General features: G+C 43.5%; 1 protein-coding gene across 6 annotated transcripts in view; it reads left to right on the top strand.

The window, feature by feature from the left end:
- The window catches only part of SCLY (selenocysteine lyase), a 215,140-nt gene that overhangs the window by 127,321 nt on the left and 65,845 nt on the right, over positions 1-21,974 (top strand). For all 6 annotated transcript variants that reach the window (XM_063915807.1, XM_063915806.1, XM_063915803.1 and 3 more), the window contains 4 exons: positions 2,485-2,612; positions 6,791-6,955; positions 8,170-8,276; positions 9,371-9,407. In XM_063915807.1, the coding sequence (XP_063771877.1) occupies positions 2,485-2,612; positions 6,791-6,955; positions 8,170-8,276; positions 9,371-9,407 (437 nt within the window). The remainder of the gene's footprint in view (positions 1-2,484; positions 2,613-6,790; positions 6,956-8,169; positions 8,277-9,370; positions 9,408-21,974) is intronic.

Raw genomic sequence — 21,974 nt, 5'->3', positions numbered from 1 at the left:
ACTCTCGCTCAAAAAAGTCAGTATTTCGGAATATTCCGTATTTCGGATATTTGGATATGGGATACTCAACCTGTATTTGCAAATACATGGTAAGCTGCCGAGCCCCTTCACAGCTTCTCTGATTATCGGCAGTCCCTACACTGCATGGTAACAATGGCCACTTGTAAGGTCTCATGATAAAGGCCCATACAGAAATATATCCAAATTAAGGGCGAGCTTACCTAGGAGCCACCCCTGCGATCTCCATCATGAGTTACCAATTCTGCACGTGTGGAAACGGGTCCTGCTACACAGGACGCAGTTCAACATCAACTTTCATTGATTGACAGTCTGATGCAGTTTGGGAATGGGGAGGGGGGACACGAACAGCCTTCGTTTGTGAGAACTGAGGTATGTTGCCACCGTTTAGGGGGAGGGAAGAGGGGTTCCGGTATGAAAGATAGATAGTGTCTAGTTAGACAGTCAATAGATAGACACCATATGTTAGATGGACATTAGGTCGACAGGGTCAAAAGGTCGACATGGTCAAAAGGTCGACATGGAAAAGGTAGACAGGTCAAAAGGTCGACATGGAAAAGGTCGACAAGTCAAAAGGTCGACAGGTCAAAAGGCAGATATAACATGTGCAGAGAGAGTTACATTTGGGTGGGTTATAGTGTTTCTGTGTAGGTTAAATACTGGCTCCTTTATTGTTACACTGCAAATTAGATTGCAGATTTAACTCACCAAACCCAAATCTAACTCTCTCTGCACATGTTATATCTGCCTCCCCTGCAGTGCACATGGTTTTGCCCAACTGATAAAAAATTTCCTGCTGCGATCAACTTGGAATTACCCCCAATGCATGCTAGCACCTTACTTGCCTTCTTTACTGTGCTTTGACATTGTATTACGGTTATTAAGCCTATTATCAATGTGTACCCCCAAATCTTTTTCCAATACTGTTACCCCTAGACTTTCTTTAATATGTAGGATGCAAGTTTGTTTTTAGTCCCAAAATGCATAACCTTGTTGCAATAACTATTTTTAATATGGGGGAACTCCAGGGGCTGGATGTAATGATGCCCGAGTTCGGAGGCCGTGAGGTTTGCCGGCCGAACTCGTATGTTTTTTTTAAAGGGGGCAATCACTTACAAAGCATGGTTTTGCCTTGTAAGTGATTGCCCCTTTAAAAACCGTCTGAGTTTGGCCGGCATCTTGCATGGCTGCTGAACTCGTGCGTCATTACATCTGGCCCCAGGTGCTACTGTAATAGTAACCATAACAGAGGAGTTAAATTATAAACAGATTTGAAAAACTTGAGTTGTTCACTTTGGAAACAAATCACTATAGATGTGACATAACTAATGTCTGCAAATGTAATCAGACCCTGCGTCTTGAGTAACATTGGGGTACATGTATTAAGCCTGGGGAAGTGATAAAGCAGTGATAAGTGGAAGGTGATAACGCACCAGCCAATCAGCTCCTAACTGTAATTTTTCAAACCCGTAATGATTGGCTGGTGCGTTATCACCTTGCGCTTATCACTGGTATATCACTTCTTTATCTCTTCTCCAGGCTTAATACATCTGCCCCATTGTCTCTAACAACATAGACAGGGATTTTTTTATTGCAGCTGAGGGGCTGTGATTGTAACACCTGCGGAAATTACCATAGGGTAGAATAGCAGTAATTGCATATTCACTGAATAGATTGGATGCACAATGGTATCGATAGTTGTAACGTATTTGAGATGACCTTTTTTGTTCTTCCTGAGAAGATTTATTGTCAGATACAAGTCTGAGGGTTTCATGTTGCCTTTCACTGGATCAGCTCACCTAGGATTTATAAAGTGCTGAATTTGAGGAACTTGTTTCTTATTCAGTATTTCTCTGTGTAACTTTTTGTATATATGAATTATATAGTAGAAGGAAGCTTGTCTGCAGCACCGAACATTTTAATGCAGAGCATCATCCATCCAAGAGGTTTATTATTTCCTTAAGATACATCTAATGAGTTGGAACGTTTTATGCACAGCAAAGCTAACTTGTTCTCTTCATGTCAGTTTTGAGTGCTGTGTGTCATGTCAGGGGGTTCACTACGATATGCCGGCGCCGGGAGCCCGACCGCCGGCTTACCGACAGTGTGGCGAGCGCAAATGAGCCCCTTGCGGGCTCGCTGTGCTCGCCACGCTACGGGCACGGTGGCGCACTACGCGCGCCACACTATTTTATTCTCCCTCCAGGGGGGTCGTGGACCCCCACGAGGGAGAATAAGTGTCGGTATGCCAGCTGTCGGGATCCCGGCGCCGGTATACTGTGCGCCGGGATCCCGTCAGTCGGCATACAGAAGACCACCCATGTCAGGAATGCTCCTTCAATACTTGCCACATTTACAGAACATCATATATTGTTGGACCATTAGATAGTCAGATTGGAATACAATTATTAGGGTTGTGCACATGCTTACGTATGATGACATGCCACACTTTTTTTTATATCCTAGAGGTGACCTTTGTGCCAGTCTCTTTTACGACTGGGAGGGTGGAGGTTGACGATGTTGTTGCAGCTTTGCGTCCAAACACATGTCTCATATCCATCATGTTGGCAAATAATGAAACTGGAGTCATTATGGTGAGTGAGTATAAGCCAGGGAGCCCTGAGCAAAAAATAAATTAGTACCCAAGCATGCGACTTGATTAAAATTCAAGTTAAATCGAAGCTTCCGTTGCGGTGGGTTATTTTTGACAATCTGCGCCTTTTAATAATGCATTTGTGACACTAATTTGTTATGATCAAAAGAGCATTATTTTCTATCCTCTCCATCACTAAATGGCAGATACATTGATCAATACACCTCTCCTGTACTATAAGGGTCTTATTAACTGCTGTTTCCTGATGATCGGGAAATTGCGCATGCATGTGCAGAACGGGTCCTGCGATCACATCTCCGATATGCGATCGTCCCTGCCTGGTTGGCAGGCAGAGGGGTTCGCGGGGAGGGACAGGGGCGACTGGCGTTGCCAGAAACGGAGCGCATCACCCCCATTTTCTGGGAGTGGCAAATCCTTTTCTTGACCTTGTAAGCCGCCTGAGTAAGCTCAGCATACCGTCGCAGATGAACATTGCTACCGATGGTCGCAATGTTCATCCAGAACTGTAATGCGACCGCAGTGTACAGATCGCAAGTGCAGGAAGGAGGTCCTGTGCACCTCCTCCTGCATTTGCATTGCTAAGGATTGGATTTGCAAAGTTGCTGCAGTTGCAATCCTTACTGAATGAGGGCCTGAGTCACCTGTAGAACTAAAGGATTCTAGGATAAATATGAAAAAAAGCCTTTGTTTCCAGGACTTTAAGATTTGTATGTTTTTTGTGCATTGGAAATGCTTTTGTGTCTGCAGGAATGATTGTAAATGTTTCTTGCCTTCCCTCCCTGTTTTCATTTTTTGTCACTACCTGGTATGTGTGCGACTGCTGCAGATTTTATCCATTACTTCCTATTAAAAATAAAGGCAGTAAACAAAAAAAAAGGAATCCCCTATTTTATACAATTATAACATCATTGAAGTAGAGCACCTTGACACTGAAACTATTACTATTTACCTTGGCCAGCTTAGGCCTTTATTCATATGTCTAATAGTTTGCTTTTGATATCAGGATACTCTCACATATTTATGTTTTAATGCACATAAATAGGGTTTTTGTTCTATTCTGCCACCTCCCTGCACCTAACCAGGAACTAATCAATTTCTAATCTTTTTCCCTCTATGGTTTTTTTTGTATGATCTTCTCTCCAAATGTACAATATCGCTTACCATCTTCTTTTGCTCTCTGCAACTTTATTACCACTTACTGTTTTAGTATTGAAGCTGAAACTCCCCCCTCTAAGCCCTCCTTCCTGCTCTAGTAACTCCGTTATTAATCTAACAAAGCCTAAGGAGAACACATTGTGCAACATGCACAACAAACAATGCAGTGTCCGCCATATGGACTTGATTTTCAAAAAAGTACAAAAAATATTCTTTCCTCTGAAGCCCTATCTGGTCAGTGCAAACTATGGGACTTCCCGATGCAAATAAGAAGAATGGTCACGTGCCGACCGAGCTGTATGCAAAATCTTACGCCCAAAACAAGGTGTGTTAGAACCAAGTAGCCTCACTGCACAGCTGATTAACCGAGTCACCTTGCAGGACCATATTGATGTCCCAAGCTGGGATAGGTTAAACCTACGGAGGCTGTACATGGAGCGCACTCTGCATAAATGTTTGACATCCAATAGCAAGGCCAGGCTCTTCAGAAACATGAACAACAAGGCAGAAGCGTGCCATAGACTCCGAGTCAGCCTGGCCTGTAAAAAGGAAAGGAGACGCGGCAAGCCATGCAATGTAAGTTTTCTAGGCCTGTTTCATAAATGGTTGCCAGGGCTGGCCTACACGCCTGAAGCATGGTCTGCCTCACCGCTGCAGTAAACCTCTTAGACCTCAAAATCCGGGTCTCAAGGGGGAAACCAACAAAGCCAACCAATGCAAATTGTGGGGCAGGAAAAGGCCTTGTGTTAGCCACGGCGGTTCAACCAACAGAGAGAAGTGCCGCATTCCATGTTCTCTGCAGCCAGTGCAGTGCTATGAGAAGAAGGGGCTTCTCTCTCTTAATGTGCCAGATCACCAAAGCAAAAGGACCACTTGTAAGTCAGAGCATCTACTAAGGTTGTCTTAGGATCCCTGGACTGCTCACCATATCACGGCAACTACTTGTTCAAGTTAGACTCCGTGATCGATGTCTGGAGTGCCCCATCACTCCACAAGAAGATTGAAAGTGTCCTGGTGCATTTCCCACTCACCCATGTAGACCATGTGCAATGTAAGAAAGTCAACCTCCCAATTGTCCACACCTGGGGGTAAATTTACTAAGATGGGAGTTCTATTTAAGATGGGATGTTGCCCATAGCAACCAATAAGATTCCAGGTATTATTTTCTAGAAGGTGCTAGATAAGTAAAAAGTAGAATCTGATTGGTTGCTATGGGCAACATCCCATCTCAGATAGAACTCCCATCTTAGTAAATTTACCCCCTGGAATGCCTTTGACAGAGTTGGCCAGAACAAACCTTTCTGCCCACCACATGATGAAAGCAGTCTTCACCATGGCCTGGTGATTCCTGGTCCTGTCAATTGATATATGCTACAGCTGTGGCATTTCCTGACTGAACGCACCAGGGCTTGCCAAGCAGGATCTGCTGAGCCTGAGTAGGACATTCCAGACAGCCTGCAGTTCCAGCATATTGATGGAATGGCCAGCCTCCTACTTAGACCAGAAACTCTGAAACTGGAACCACAGGGTCGCTACACCCTAGCCCAATAGATTGGCATCTGTTGTGTCCAGGGTCAAATCCCAGACTGAGAACTGACAACCCCAGGTTGGGGGAGTAAAGCCACAAAATCAAAGCTCATTGGAAGGCAGAGACGGAACAACTGTCCAGACGAGGATCCAATCTTCCTATTTCGCAGAATAAGATGTTGGAGATCCCTAGAATGGACAACTGAGCAGGGCTCCGGGGGAACGCCTTGATCAACAAGTCGTCCTGGGCGTATGATACCTTTGCCCTTTGTTTGCAGCAGGGCAATCATGGGATCCTCAGACAAGCGCTGAGTGCCTCAATCTCACAAGCTGCACAAAAAGGATTCTGCTCCTTGCTACTTCAGAAGAGCTTGGAAGAGCATTTGGAGCAAGTGTAGTGCACCAGATGTATACCCACCGTCTTAGTTAAGGGAGACCTGTCATCCAGTCATACTGACAAACCCAGGAAAAAACTGACCAAAGTCTTGAGACAAACCGTAAGACAATTCAGTAGAAGTAGTAGTAGTATTAATAATAATAATAATAATAATAATAATAATTTATCTGCCCTTACAGTAGAGGAATGCCCTTCTGTGGAAAACTGTCTTTGTCTCTATACAACTAGTCCCCCAGTAAGTTAGAGAACTCCCAGCCACACTCTTAGCGCATGGATGCTCAGTCCTAGCAACTGTATTGGCATATGATGTGAAGCAGGAGGAGTCCAATAGTAGAGACCTCCCTTTGAAAGCAGGGAACACCTCTAAGATAGTAGCCACCACGAGGAACAGTGCCAAACCTAATTGAGGAAAGCCAGTAGTCAACAGAAGGCTGCACTCTTCTGGACTACCCCCTGAGGAACAGACTTCAGTACAGCCACCAATGTGTAGTTGCAACCTTGGCCACCCAGCCCTACTTCAGTAGGTTGTGTCGACCATGAAACCCGCAGCTCTTGGGCAGCAGTGCTATGAGAATCAGCAGAGGAGGATGGCCAGTTAAGGAACTACAGGGTCCCAGGGCGCCCACATGTGCTTGGTGACCCCCTTCTGGAGTCAAGAGCAGGTAGCGGCTATAATGGAGTAGACACCAGCTCTGCTGGTGTGTCAACCAACCCTACTCCCCAGAAGCCTGAATTCCATGAAGGGATGAGGCAGCTCTAACAGCAAAAAAAGTGAACTGCACAAGAACTAAAACCTAAGTTCCAAATCTTCATGCCTCTCTGTAAGGCACTAAATAAAAACTCAGTTACTGGATGAGGTAAGTGGGGGAGAAGGAGTTCCAGCTCCACTAGTTTAACTATTTAGTGCCTGCTCCTCAGCCTCCCCTCTATACCCACAGTCTGCAGCGTCCTCCAGATAGGACATCAGAGGAAAGTACATTAGCTTCTGGTGTTTAGTCTGAGATTTTTATTTATTTTTATTTATTTATGAAGTATATATACTGTAATTAATGTTTGTTCATGCCGACTCTTCCCTGCAGCCCGTGAGTGAATTATCAGAACGCCTGGCACCCATTTCTCAAGAACGCACATCACAGGGGTTGTCCCCAGTCTTTTTGCACACAGATGCAGCACAAGCATTGGGGAAGATCAATGTTGATGTTCAAGAGCTCGGAGTCAATTATTTGACCATTGTAGGACACAAGGTACTTGTAATGTATGAAGACATTAACAGAGAAATCGTTTAAGGTACTTTTGTAATGTATGGAAAAGATTTACTATATTTTTTTTATTTATATATTAGATTTTATTCTAAATTAGATTTAGAATTAAAGTAATGTAGCAAATTACAATGAAAATTCAATTACTGGAAAAGATTCAAACATCAATGAGTAACCAAATTGCTTGACTATTGATGAAAATACCATTTCTTCATCAGGGTTCATAGGTTCCACAGGGAACATCGGCTTTACTCCGTCTTCCTTCCATCACCCTCTCCCCCTAGTGCTTCTGTCTTCCTCACTCTATTGCTTCCCTCCCACTGGATTCGTCTCCTAATAGCTTGTTAATAGTGTCCTTATAAATATATTAGTATGTGCATATTAGTTGTAGCAGAAGATATAAGCGTTCCACCAGTTAGTTAGTAGTAATTCTCACCAGAGCAGTGTCAGTGTTTCCTATATAAGTAGCAATACAGGTGTTGGGCAAGAAAGAGGCAGATTAATTATAAGGCACTCTCTGCTTTAGGAAACATTTTTCTTATTCTTATCGTAGCTAGAGTACAGATGTAAGATGACTGCAACCATTGGGTCGTACATCCTGAGTTAGTGTTCTATTGCATTGTTGCTAAGAAAGTAGTCCCCGGTCAACAAAGTATATTCAGTTGACTTCCACTTGTTATTTTCAGCATAAGGAGTTTCAGCTTTCAAAAATCTTGGAGCATTTTCTTCAAAACTATCAACTTTTATCAAGACGTAGAGATAATATAGTGAAATGTATTAATAAAAACCTTGAGGGTGATGCCTGTTCTGCTCTCGTGATCAGCAATTTTAATGCTTATATGTTTTGCCACCTGCTACCACGAAAAGTCTTCTTCCAATGTCAGTCATAGCCTCATGTTTTGGTCTTTGCCCTTTTTTTCTAAATAATTGAGGGCTCAATGGTGGCTGTTTCCGGCATTTTTCCTCAAACTACTTGGTTGACTTTATGAGTTGTGGGCAAATAATAAATTTGTTGCCTGAAACTTGTTCACCTCCTTACTTACATCACAAGTCTTCCTGTCACCCTCTATGTCAGTCTAGTTGTGTATGCAATGTGGTTAATCATACGTGTCTACCATATGTGCTGGTTATGGTTGTCTGTTGGTGTTGTACACTTACAGTATGTAATATACTCTGTTTTATTGTTACATTTTGTTTAGTTTTATGGGCCTCGTATTGGTGCGCTTTATGTTCGTGGAATAGGGCACCAAACCCCGCTGCTGCCGATGTTACATGGAGGCGGACAGGAACGGAACTACCGACCAGGGTAAGCAATCTTCTTAGCACAGGATTGGAATAACGTTTAGTAAACTGTAATACGATCCATAACAAAATATAGGAGTGAAAGCAGTTAGTTCGTACAGCCTAATAGCATTTGTATCAAGTCAGGGTCAGTATAATTATAACTAAATGTAAAACACTGATATTCTATTTCACTCATTGCAGACTGTTTGAGAACTCTTGCTTATTGTAGAATGTAAAGCCCAACTTGCACAGTATATAGGCAGGGATTCTTAGTTTCATATTGTGATGTGCGTTAACTTGCCTTATATGACCAGTTCCTTCGCTAACCAACAAAAGTGTTCATTTTGAATTGGGTTTATCTTTACATCATATTTGCACTAGAAATACATTGAGGATTAACCCTTGGTGTCCCCCAGCACACCAAGCTGTACCTGTACTAAGGGGGAAATTCAGATCTGATCTTGGCAGCAAATTTGTTAGCTAATGGTCCAAAACCATGTGCACTGCAGGTGGAGCAGATATAACATTTGCAGAGAGAGTTAGATTTGGGTGGGTTATTTTGTCTCTGTGCAGGGTAAATACTGGCTGCTTTATTTTTACACTACAATTTAGATTTCAGTTTGAACACACTCCACCCAAATCTAACTCTCTCTGCACATATTATATCCACCCCCCTGCAGTGCATACGGTTTTGTCCATTAGCTAACAAATTTGCTGCTGCGATCAGATCTGAATTAGGCCCTAAGACAAGAAGGAATATATATATATATATATATATATATATATATAGAGCCCTCCGGAATTCCAATAAATATTTCTCCTCCATCCCTACCCGACATGATGCCTGTGAACACTTCAACAATGTCAACATAACTATCGACCTTTTGACTATATCCTAAATGAGCAGTAACACATGAAGCGGATGAAGGTGCCACCAGGCAAACTTTCTGATACTGATTTAGTGCAGATAACTAGCCAGACTTTGATGCCATATATTGGCATTACTTTACATTAGTTGTACAGTATGTTCAGAAACATTACATATTAGAAGGTAATTTGTCTCATATCACTGATATGTAAAGATGTCTCATTCATTTTTCATTGTCTTTCCTCCAGCACAGAGAATACTCCGATGATTGCTGGACTGGGGAAGGTGGGCATAAAAACTCCAAACAGTTTTCTGCGTATTACATTGTCCTATTACTATGCACAGCACCTCCTCATTACATATCTTCTTGCTTTACTGAGGGCGGTATTCAATTCTTCCCACCCTGTTCATGCCCAGCTGCAGCTATTCAATTGTTTCTGCCAACGGGTACGATATCATCAATTCAGCTCGCTACCCCTGGATGTGGCGAGCTGAAATGCGTGAAAAGTGACCCATTTTGGCACCCAAATGGGATTTTACGCATTGCGCCCATTAGTTTATTAATATTTTAGCCGCTTTACGCATCTAAACCCAACTGCTACGGGCGCAACAAGATCAATAATGGGGGACAACTGAATATTACCCCGCGGTCTCCCGTCACTGTAGATGCAATAAATCAATTGAATATCGCCCTAAGTATATTACTTTTCCCTAATACTGTGTACATTACTTGCTTGTTACATATCCTAATTATTACAGACATTACTGTACCTGCATGTTACATTCCTCCTGTTATATACAACAAAATATTACCATGTATATTACCTGCATGTTACATTGCCCTGTTACTGTGTAAATCATCTCCTCTTTACATAACATTATTAACCACTTGGCCCATGTAGTCTGCCCTGTGCACATGTACGTGCACACACTTAGACATTATGGTTCATCTTTGTCAGGAGCCAATTGCCCTACCAGTATATTTTGTGGGAGGAAACCCAATCAAGCACAGGGGAGAATATACTAACTCCACACAGTTAGGGTCATAGTGGGGATTAAATCCATGCCCCCAGTGCTGTGAAGCAGTAATGCTAATCATTATACCCAGTAATGTTAACCATTATACCATCTGTACTGACCATGTACATCACTGCATGTTACATTCCCCCATTACTGTGTACATCACATTGTTACTATGTACATTACTGCATGTTACATTCCCCCATTACTGTGTACATCACATTGTTACTATGTACATCACTGCATGTTACATTCCCCCATTACTGTGTACATCACATTGTTACTATGTACATTACTGCATGTTACATTCCCCCATTACTGTGTACATCACATTGTTACTATGTACATTGCTGCATGTTACATTCCCCCATTACTGTGTACATCACATTGTTACTATGTACATTACTGCATGTTACATTCCCCCATTACTGTGTACATCACATTGTTACTATGTACATTACTGCATGTTACATTCCCCCATTACTGTGTACATCACATTGTTACTATGTACATTACTGCATGTTACATTCCCCCATTACTGTGTACATCACATTGTTACTATGTACATCACTGCATGTTACATTCCCCCATTACTGTGTACATCACATTGTTACTATGTACATTACTGCATGTTACATTCCCCCATTACTGTGTACATCACATTGTTACTATGTACATTGCTGCATGTTACATTCCCCCATTACTGTGTACATCACATTGTTACTATGTACATTACTGCATGTTACATTCCCCCATTACTGTGTACATCACATTGTTACTATGTACATTACTGCATGTTACATTCCCCCATTACTGTGTACATCACATTGTTACTATGTACATTACTGCATGTTACATTCCCCCATTACTGTGTACATCACATTGTTACTATGTACATCACTGCATGTTACATTCCCCCATTACTGTGTACATCACATTGTTACTATGTACATTACTGCATGTTACATTCCCCCATTACTGTGTACATCACATTGTTACTATGTACATTGCTGCATGTTACATTCCCCCATTACTGTGTACATCACATTGTTACTATGTACATTACTGCATGTTACATTCCCCCATTACTGTGTACATCACATTGTTACTATGTACATTACTGCATGTTACATTCCCCCATTACTGTGTACATCACATTGTTACTATGTACATTACTGCATGTTACATTCCCCCATTACTGTGTACATCACATTGTTACTATGTACATTACTGCATGTTACATTCCCCCATTACTGTGTACATCACATTGTTACTATGTACATTACTGCATGTTACATTCCCCCATTACTGTGTACATCACATTGTTACTATGTACATCACTGCATGTTACATTCCCCCATTACTGTGTACATCACATTGTTACTATGTACATCACTGCATGTTACATTCCCCCATTACTGTGTACATCTCATTGTTACTATGTACATTACTGCATGTTACATTCCCCCATTACTGTGTACATCACATTGTTACTATGTACATTACTGCATGTTACATTCCCCCATTACTGTGTACATCTCATTGTTACTATGTACATTGCTGCATGTTACATTCCCCCATTACTGTGTACATCTCATTGTTACTATGTACATTACTGCATGTTACATTCCCCCATTACTGTGTACATCACATTGTTACTATGTACATTACTGCATGTTACATTCCCCCATTACTGTGTACATCACATTGTTACTATGTACATTACTGCATGTTACATTCCCCCATTACTGTGTACATCTCATTGTTACTATGTACATTGCTGCATGTTACATTCCCCCATTACTGTGTACATCTCATTGTTACTATGTACATTACTGCATGTTACATTCCCCCATTACTGTGTACATCACATTGTTACTATGTACATTACTGCATGTTACATTCCCCCATTACTGTGTACATCACATTGTTACTATGTACATTACTGCATGTTACATTCCCCCATTACTGTGTACATCACATTGTTACTATGTACATTACTGCATGTTACATTCCCCCATTACTGTGTACATCACATTGTTACTATGTACATTACTGCATGTTACATTCCCCCATTACTGTGTACATCACATTGTTACTATGTACATTACTGCATGTTACATTCCCCCATTACTGTGTACATCACATTGTTACTATGTACATCACTGCATGTTACATTCCCCCATTACTGTGTACATCACATTGTTACTATGTACATTGCTGCATGTTACATTCCCCCATTACTGTGTACATCTCATTGTTACTATGTACATTACTGCATGTTACATTCCCCCATTACTGTGTACATCACATTGTTACTATGTACATCACTGCATGTTACATTCCCCCATTACTGTGTACATCACATTGTTACTATGTACATTACTGCATGTTACATTCCCCCATTACTGTGTACATCACATTGTTACTATGTACATTACTGCATGTTACATTCCCACATTACTGTGTACATCACATTGTTACTATGTACATTGCTGCATGTTACATTCCCCCATTACTGTGTACATCTCATTGTTACTATGTACATTACTGCATGTTACATTCCCCCATTACTGTGTACATCACATTGTTACTATGTACATCACTGCATGTTACATTCCCCCATTACTGTGTACATCACATTGTTACTATGTACATTACTGCATGTTACATTCCCCCATTACTGTGTACATCACATTGTTACTATGTACATTACTGCATGTTACATTCCCACATTACTGTGTACATCACATTGTTACTATGTACATTGCTGCATGTTACATTCCCCCATTACTGTGTACATCTCATTGTTACTATGTACATTGCTGCATGTTACATTCCCCCATTACTGTGTACATCTCATTGTTACTATGTACATTGCTGCATGTTACATTCCCCCATTACTGTGTACATCACATTGTTACTATGTACATCACTGCATGTTACATTCCCCCATTACTGTGTACATCACATTGTTACTATGTACATTGCTGCATGTTACATTCCCCCATTACTGTGTACATCTCATTGTTACTATGTACATTACTGCATGTTACATTCCCCCATTACTGTGTACATCACATTGTTACTATGTACATCACTGCATGTTACATTCCCCCATTACTGTGTACATCACATTGTTACTATGTACATTACTGCATGTTACATTCCCCCATTACTGTGTACATCACATTGTTACTATGTACATTACTGCATGTTACATTCCCCCATTACTGTGTACATCTCATTGTTACTATGTACATTGCTGCATGTTACATTCCCCCATTACTGTGTACATCTCATTGTTACTATGTACATTGCTGCATGTTACATTCCCCCATTACTGTGTACATCACATTGTTACTATGTACATTTCTCATACGTCCTAGAGGATGCTGGGGTCACATGCAGAACCATGGGGTATAGACGGGATCCGCAGGAGACATGGGCACTTTAAGACTTTCAAAGGGTGTGAACTGGCTCCTCCCTCTATGCCCCTCCTCCAGACTCCAGAATTGTGCCCAGTGAGACTGGACGCACTACAGGGAGCTCTACTGCCACTAAGATCATTATTCACTCACTGATTATTTCCAGACTGGACTACTGTAATCTCCTCTTAACTGGTCTCCCTGACAATCACCTCTCTCCACTCCAATCTATCCTCAATGCTGCTGCCCGGCTCATCTTCCTCACCAAACGCACTACGTCTACCTCCCCCCTCCTACAGGCCCTCCACTGGCTTCCCTTCCCTTTCAGAATCCAATTCAAACTTCTCACACTCACTTACAAAGCACTCACCCACTCCTCTCCCATCTACATCTCTGACCTTATCTCCCTTTACTCTCCCACCCGTCCTCTTCGCTCTGCTAATGCACGCCGTCTCTCCTGTCTTCTGATTTCTTCCTCCCACTCCTATCTCCAAGATTTTTCACGTGCTGCTCCATTTCTCTGGAATTCTTTACCTCTCCCCCTCAGACTCTCCACCTCTCTACAAAACTTCAAACGGGCTCTTAAGACCCATTTCTTTACCAAACCTAGCCAAATCTCAACATAACCCTCTGTTCCACGCTCTCTATGTACCCCATCTGTGTCATCCCTGTCTGTCTACCCCTCCCCTTAGAATGTAAGCTCTCACGAGTAGGGCCCTCTTCCCTCATGTGCTTATACTTTTCTTACTTTAATAATCCTCAACTGCCCAGATCCCACAGTTTTTTGACCACCTGGAACTTATCTCTATGTTTACTGGTGTAGTTATGCTTAGTTGCCCTGTACTTGTCCTATATTGTATTCAACTGTAAGTCACTGTTTTCCTATTTTTTATGTGCATTTGTACTCTGTAATCGGGCGCTGCGGAACCCTTGTGGCGCCATATAAATAAAGGATAATAATAATAATAATAATAATACTGAGTTTCTCTGAAAAATACTTTTGTTAGGTTTTTTATGTTCAGGGAGGCTGCTGGCAACAGTCTTCCTGCTTCGTGGGACTTAGGGGAGAGAAGTATGACCTACTTCTGGTGAGTTCAAAGGCTCTGCTTCTGGCTACAGGACACCATTAGCTCCTGAGGGTTTGATCGCTGGGTACGCTCAGATGCTCACTCCCGCAGCCTGCCGTCACCCCCTTACAGAGCCAGAAGTCAGAAGACAGGTGAGTAGCAGAAAAAAGTAGACTTCAGTGACGGCATTATGAGGTACCGCGCGGCGTGCAAGAAAGCTTTGCGCCATGCTCCCGTTTTACAGGCACGGGGGGGGGGGGGGGGGGGGGAGTTTACCCTGGCAGCATGTATAATTCCACTTTTTTGGGGGCTGGCAGAAGGGGACATTAGTGCCTAGGCACTGTCCTACCCCCTCCAGGGACATTATTTATTTAAGAGCGGGAAGAAGTGCGCCATTACGGGGGCGGGACTTCTTCCTCACTCGGCCAGCACAGCTCAGCGTCTTTTTCTCCTACATGCTGCGGAGACGCTGGTCCTCCCTCACTGCTGACACAAGTCTCAGGGTGCTAAAAGGGGGGGGGCACAGTGTATTTTAGGCAGTGTATTTCAGATAAAAGCGCTATTCACAGGCTTTGTGAGCTGGCAAAAATCCTCTCTGTGTACATCTGACAGTCTTACTGTGGGTCTGTCTCATATAAGCCGGTGTGTAGTGTGAATGCCAAATTGCTTTCTCACAAATATTTAAAATGCCCGCTTTAATATATATATATATATTGCAGACGTCAGGCGCATCTTATTACCATGTGCCATGAATGTGCGCTTTACATAGCAAAACACTGCATCCCATAAGAGAAAAACAATACACCCACACATTATCTGAGTTCCAAAGCTCATTGATGTATATATTTGTCATTAAAAGGATATGGATTCAATATATATTACAATGTACAGTATACCTATAATTACATGATTACAACTCACACAGTAAGCAGTTAATGACATACAGTTACATATATTTAGTTACATGCCAGCATACAATACCATTATCCTTAAGTTATATAAATTTGTCTTTCCATATCACTCTCTCTCTCTGTAAAGTAATGCTGAGACTCCATCTTCCTCTGAGACCAAAAAAAGGAACTGACCTCCTGTGTGGTCAGCTTATGTGTTATCTAGTTTTGGGGGAGGGAACTCTCTCTCATTCATGATGAGTCACTGTTTTTTTCGTGTGCTGATCAGGTTCAGCCTTGGGGACGTCCAAAGGGGCTGGCCTGAGTTTCTTATTTGGAATATCTATTGTTCTAATAAAAGTGATTTTAGCTCTTATACATATAATCATAACTATTTGTTGCAAAGTCCTACAACTTAATAACAAGTATCAAATGAATCTACACATTAAGCTGATTGTTTTAATAGTAAATATGACAGGTCTATCTTGCTTCGTTCAAATAATACACATACATGACATTACTTCATTACATAATTTTAAATCATCATGATGTCTGGCGCTTGATACACTATAATCATGTACTGTATGAAATAAGTGTCGAATCCATCTCTGTGGCATGTCCGTGTAAATGCGGGTGTTACCATATATTGCTGTGCTCGCTGCGCGTATTTGCAAGTATAGCGACTCATATGTGTGTAGTATGTATGTTCTTTTTATGTAATTTTGTTTTTACTTCGACAGTAGGTTGGTGTTTGATACACGTGTGTCGAGTGCTCTTCCCAGGAGGAAGCTATATTAGGGACACAGACGTATGAGGGGATGACCGTGTCGGCACCGCCGACTCCTGACTGGGTGAATGTCTTGAATGCAAATATGGACATATCAGTGAGAGATTAGAAATGTTACATACTGATTCCGGCACGGACACGGATTCCAGTGTCGACTATAGTGAAGCATTCAGTACATGATTAACATATCCAGTACATGAATAACATAAAATGTTATTTTGCCCAGTTGCTACTCCCTGATATCGACGCGGATACTGATTCCTGTGTAGACCAGATTGTTTGCTGATTAGATCCAATATTGTGCAGTACAATTAAGGACGTATTAACGTCACGGAGAACCCTGCTGGGTCTTTATATGTATGTGGATTAATATATATTTATATGTATAGAGTATGTATATGTATGTATAGATATATATGGATAGCTAATCTCATGTACTGAGCGCTCTGTTTGAGAAAGAATCCTGGTGGCTTCCGATGGTTATTCGCTCCCGCCGCGGACAGAGTAAAGTGTGAGTCACTCCCTGCTCTGCATGGGACCATGTCACGAATCCAGTGGATCGTATACAGGAAGCTACGCTATATTCTAGCTATGTAACCACGGGTACCTTACTTAGACCTGCCATGGCAGGCGCGTGGGATAGTAGTAGTATTCATAAATGATAGGATACCTTGTCGTCTGATATAGATACCCTGGAGGGAGATGAGATACTCCTTACGTTGGGTCATATCAAGGATGCTGCAGCATGCTTAAGTGCAGGGGAAATTGGACTCTTGGATTCACAGGCCATTTCTATAGCGGTCTCGGCTAGGCGGTCGTTGTGCTTTCACCAGTGGAATACTGATGCTGACGCCAAAAAGAAATGGAGCCTCTTCCCTATGAAGGAGAAGCCTTGTTTGGTGATGGCCTAGTTGATTTGATCTCAGCAACGGCCGCAGGTAAGTCAACCTTCTGGCCCTATGGTCAATCACAACGAATTAAGTCGCATCATTATCGGATGTCGTCATCTCGACCCAATAGATGCACAAGAAGTTAGATTCCCTTTTCTTTGCAGGTTTAGGAAAGGGAAGAGGGAAGAGGTCCGCAGTCTCTGCCAGATCACAGGTGCAGAAATCATCCTCTGCGTCCATGGGATCCACCACATGTCTCTGGGGCTCTCTTGCAGAAGGCCGCACCGGTGGGGACGCGTCTATAAAAAACCCAAAAAACTATTCAGTCAGTTCTGGGTTCATTCGGAAAACTGGCAGTTTTTCGAGACGTTTCCCCTCAACAATTTTTCAAATCGGCCTTACCAGTTCTCCGACGAACAGGGAGGTAGTATGCGACGCAATACAAAAATTGTGTCTGAATCATGTCATTGTCCTGGTTCCCCCGTCACAACAAGGTGAAGCTGTTTAATCAAGCCTTTTTCTCATACGTCCTAGAGGATGCTGGGGACGACATCAAGATCATTGGGTATAGACGGGATCCGCAGGAGACATGGGCACTCTAAAGACTTTTCATTGGGTGTGAACTGGCTCCTCCCTCTATGCCCCTCCTCCAGACCTCAGTTTTAGTTTTAGAAATGTGCCCAGGTCGACTGGGTGCACTCTGAGGAGCTCTACTGAGTTTCTCTGAAAAGACTTATGTTAGGTTTTTTATTTTCAGGGAGATCTGCTGGCATCAGACTCCCTGCTTCGTGGGACTGAGGGGGCAGAAGCAGAACCAACTTCCTCAGAGTTTCATGGCTCTGTTTCTGGCTGACAGGACACCATTAGCGCCTGAACTGAACGCTAGCCGTGTCTAGATGCTCACTCCCACAGCACGCCGTCACCCCCCTCACAGAGCCAGAAGTCAGAAGACAGGTGAGTATAAGAAAAATTATCTTCTATCAAGTAAGTAACGGCTGAGGTGCGGCGTGGCTAGCGGGAGCGCAGCGCGCCATTGCTGCCCACACACACAGGCACTGCAGGGCGCAGGGGGGGGTGGCGCCCTGGGCTGCAAGGAAAATACCTCAAAACTGGCTAAAAGGGGGCTTAAGTTGCCGCTGGCACAGCCCTACCCCCCGCCAGTCTAAATATTACAGTGTTTATATGAGTGTAAGGACGCGCCATTGCGGGGGCGGAGCTTCTTCCTCAGGCAGCCAGCACACTACTCAGCGCCATTTTCTCTCTCTCCTCAGGCTGCAGAGAACACGCTGGTCCTCTCCTCCACTTCTGACAAGTACAGGGTGCTATTAGGGGGGGGGGGGGGGGGCACAAAGTGATTGTGGTGCATTTAATAGTGTGAGTTACTGTTTAAAGGCGCTATTTGGCTGTGGACATTCTGTGTTCACAGGGAATACTGGTGCTGGGGTTGTGAGCTGGCTGCTCCTATCCTGTGTCCCTCTGACAGATTTTACTGTGGGTCTGTCCCCAAAATAAGTCCCAGTGTGTCTGTTGGTGTGCTGTACATGTGTGAGGCATGTCTGAGGCAGGGAGTTCCTCCCCGGAGGAAGCCATTTTAGGGACCCAGAGTTGTAATGTGGTGGCGCTACCAGCACACCAAGAGCCTGCATGGGTGAAAGAGTTACGTGACAGTATGCATCTGATTAACCGTAGATTAGATAAATCTGAATCTAAGGCTGCATGCTGGAGAAAATCTGTGGAAGATGTGATTTTTCAGGATGCTGTTATTCCTTATGCGGACGGCCCCTCTGGGTCACATAAGAGACCATTTGCAAATGTTGTAAACACTGATACCGACAGGGATTCTGACTCTTGTGTCAACGATAGTGAATCCAGAGAGATAGATCATAAATTGGCAAAAAATATACAATATATGATTGTGGCTATAAGGGACGTGTTGGAGGTTACAGAAACCACTCCTGTACCTCAGGAGAAGGCGTATTTATTTAAGGAAAAGAAGTCCAAAGTCACGTTCCCGCCTTCACACGATCTAAATGCTCTGTTTGAAGGGATGTGGGTGAATCTTGATAAAATATTTCGTATTCCTAAAAGGATTCACATTTGCTTACCCTTTCCCGGCTGAGTACAGGAAAAAGTGGAAGTCACCCCCTGTGTTAGACAGTGCACTTTCCAGGTTGACAAAGAAGGTAATTCTCACTGCTCCTGGTACGGCTTCTCTTAAAGAGCAAAATGGAAACGACATTGAAATCCATTTATGTTACCAATGGTTCACTGATTAGGCCCACTATTACCTGCGCATGGGTGAGTCGCGCTATTGAAAAATGGTCAGAAAGCGCGTCATCAGAAATTGACACGATTGATAAAGATGAGATACTCCTTAAGTTAGGGAATATCAAGGACGCTGCCGCCTACATGCTGGAAGCAATGAAGGATATTGAACTCTTGAGTTCACAGGCCGCTACCATGGCAGTATCGGCTAGGCGGGCATTGTGGATTCGCCAGTGGAATGCGGATGCAGATTCCAAAAGAAACATGGAGGCTCTCCCATATAAAGGTGAGGCCTTATTTAACGATGGTTTGGATGCGTTAGTCTCGGCGGCTACCGTAGGTAAGTCGACATTTTTGCCCTCTGCACCGGCAAAAAAGACCTATCACCCGCAAATGCAGTCCTTTCGGCCCAATAAATACAAAAAGACGAGAGGTTCCCCCTTCTTTGCAGTTAGGGGAAGGGGAAAGAAGCCCACAGCGGCTCCAGGTTCCCAAGAGCAGAAGGATTGGATTCTGTCTGGCCTGGATCCCTGGGAGTTGCAAATAGTATCCCAGGGGTACAAGCTGGAGTTTCAAGACGTTCCTCCATGCCGATTTTTCAAATCAACCTTGCCAGTTTCTCCGTCAGAAAGAGAAGCAGTAACAGCGGCAATCCAAAAATTATGTCAAGACCAGGTCATAGTCCTGGTACCGTTGTCACAACAAGGGAGGGGTTTTTATTTAAGCCTCTTTGTGGTTCCGAAGCCGGACGGCTCGGTCAGACCGATCCTAAATCTAAAGGATCTGAATTGTTACCTAAAAAGGTTCAAGTTCAAGATGGAATCACTTCGGGCAGTGATTGCCAGTCTGGAGGAGGGGGACTACTTGGTGTCGGTGGACATAAAGGATGCTTACCTGCATGTTCCTATTTATCCTCCTTACCAGGCTTATCTGAGATTCGCGGTTCAGGATTGCCATTACCAATTTCAGACGTTACCTTTCGGTCTCTCCACGGCGCCGAGGGTATTCACCAAGGTGATGGCGGAGATGATGGTTCTCCTGCGTCAGAAAGGAGTCAATATAATTCCTTATCTGGACGACCTCCTGATAAAGGCGAGATCCGGGGAGCAGTTGTTACAAAACATATCACTCTATCTGTCAATACCCCAACAACACGGGTGGATCATAAATTACCCAAAGTCACAGTTGGAACCGACAACAAGGTTGTCTTTCCTCGGGATGATTCTGGACACAGAAGTTCAAAGAGTATTTCTTGCACTGGAAAAGGCTCTGGAAATCCAGAAAATGGTAAAACAGATATTGAAACCATCCAGTGTGTCGATCCATCAGTGCATTCGGTTGTTGGGGAAGATGGTGGCGGCCTACGAGGACATACAGTTTGGTAGGTTCCATGCCAGAGTATTCCAGTGGGACCTGTTGGACAAGTGGTCGGGGTCACACCTACACATGCACAGAAAGATAATCCTGTCGTTAAAAACCAGGATTTCGCTTCTGTGGTTACACAGCTCTCACCTACTAGAGGGACGCAGGTCCGGGATTCAGGACTGGGTCCCGGTAACCACGGATGCAAGTTTCCGAGGCTGGGGAGCAGTCTCTCAGGGAGAAAACTTCCAGGGACGTTGGTCACAACAGGAAGCCTGCTCTGGAGCTAAGAGCCATTTACAACGGCCTTCAACAAGCGGTACATCTTCTTCAAGACTGTCCCGTGCAGATCCATACGGACAATGTAACAGCAGTCGCATACATAAACAGGCAGGGCGGAACGAAAAGCAGAGCGGCAATGGCAGAGGCGACAAAAATCCTCAGCTGGGCAGAAAAACATCTACAAGCTCTGTCGGCAATATTCATTCCGGTAGTAGACAACTGGGAAGCCGACTTCCTCAGCAGAAACGATCTCCATCCAGGAGAGTGGGGCCTCCACCAAGAAGTCTTCTCAGAGGTGACAAGTCTTTGGGGACTTCCTCAAATAGACATGATGGCCTCTCGTCTCAACAAGAAGCTTCGGAGATACTGTTCCAGGTTGAGAGACCCTCAAGCAGTAGCAGTGGATGCACTGGTGACCCAGTGGGTGTTTCCGTCAGTGTATGTCTTCCCTCCACTTCCACTGATCCCAAAAGTACTCAGGATTCATAAGAAAAACAAGGGTTCGAGCAATCTTCATTGCCCCAGACTGGCCAAGGAGGTCTTGGTACCCAGATCTTCAGCAGTTACTCATAGGAGATCCTCGGCCTCTTCCTCCTCGAGAAGACCTGCTGCAGCAGGGGCCGTGTGTGTACCAAGACTTACAGCGACTACGTTTGACGGCATGGCTGTTGAGCACCGTATCCTACCCAGGAAGGGTATTCCCGAGGAGGTCATCCCCACCCTTATTCAGGCCAGAAAGGGAGTAACGTCGAAACATTACCACCGTATTTGGAGAAAATATGTATCTTGGTGTGAATCCAAGAAAGCTCCTATGGAAGAGTTTTACTTAGGACGTTTTCTCCATTTTTTTGCAGGATGGTG

The sequence above is a fragment of the Pseudophryne corroboree genome, chromosome 4, assembly GCF_028390025.1.
Source record: "Pseudophryne corroboree isolate aPseCor3 chromosome 4, aPseCor3.hap2, whole genome shotgun sequence".
NCBI classification, from domain to species: domain Eukaryota; kingdom Metazoa; phylum Chordata; class Amphibia; order Anura; family Myobatrachidae; genus Pseudophryne; species Pseudophryne corroboree.
This window is presented reverse-complemented; position numbering and strand designations above follow the sequence as displayed.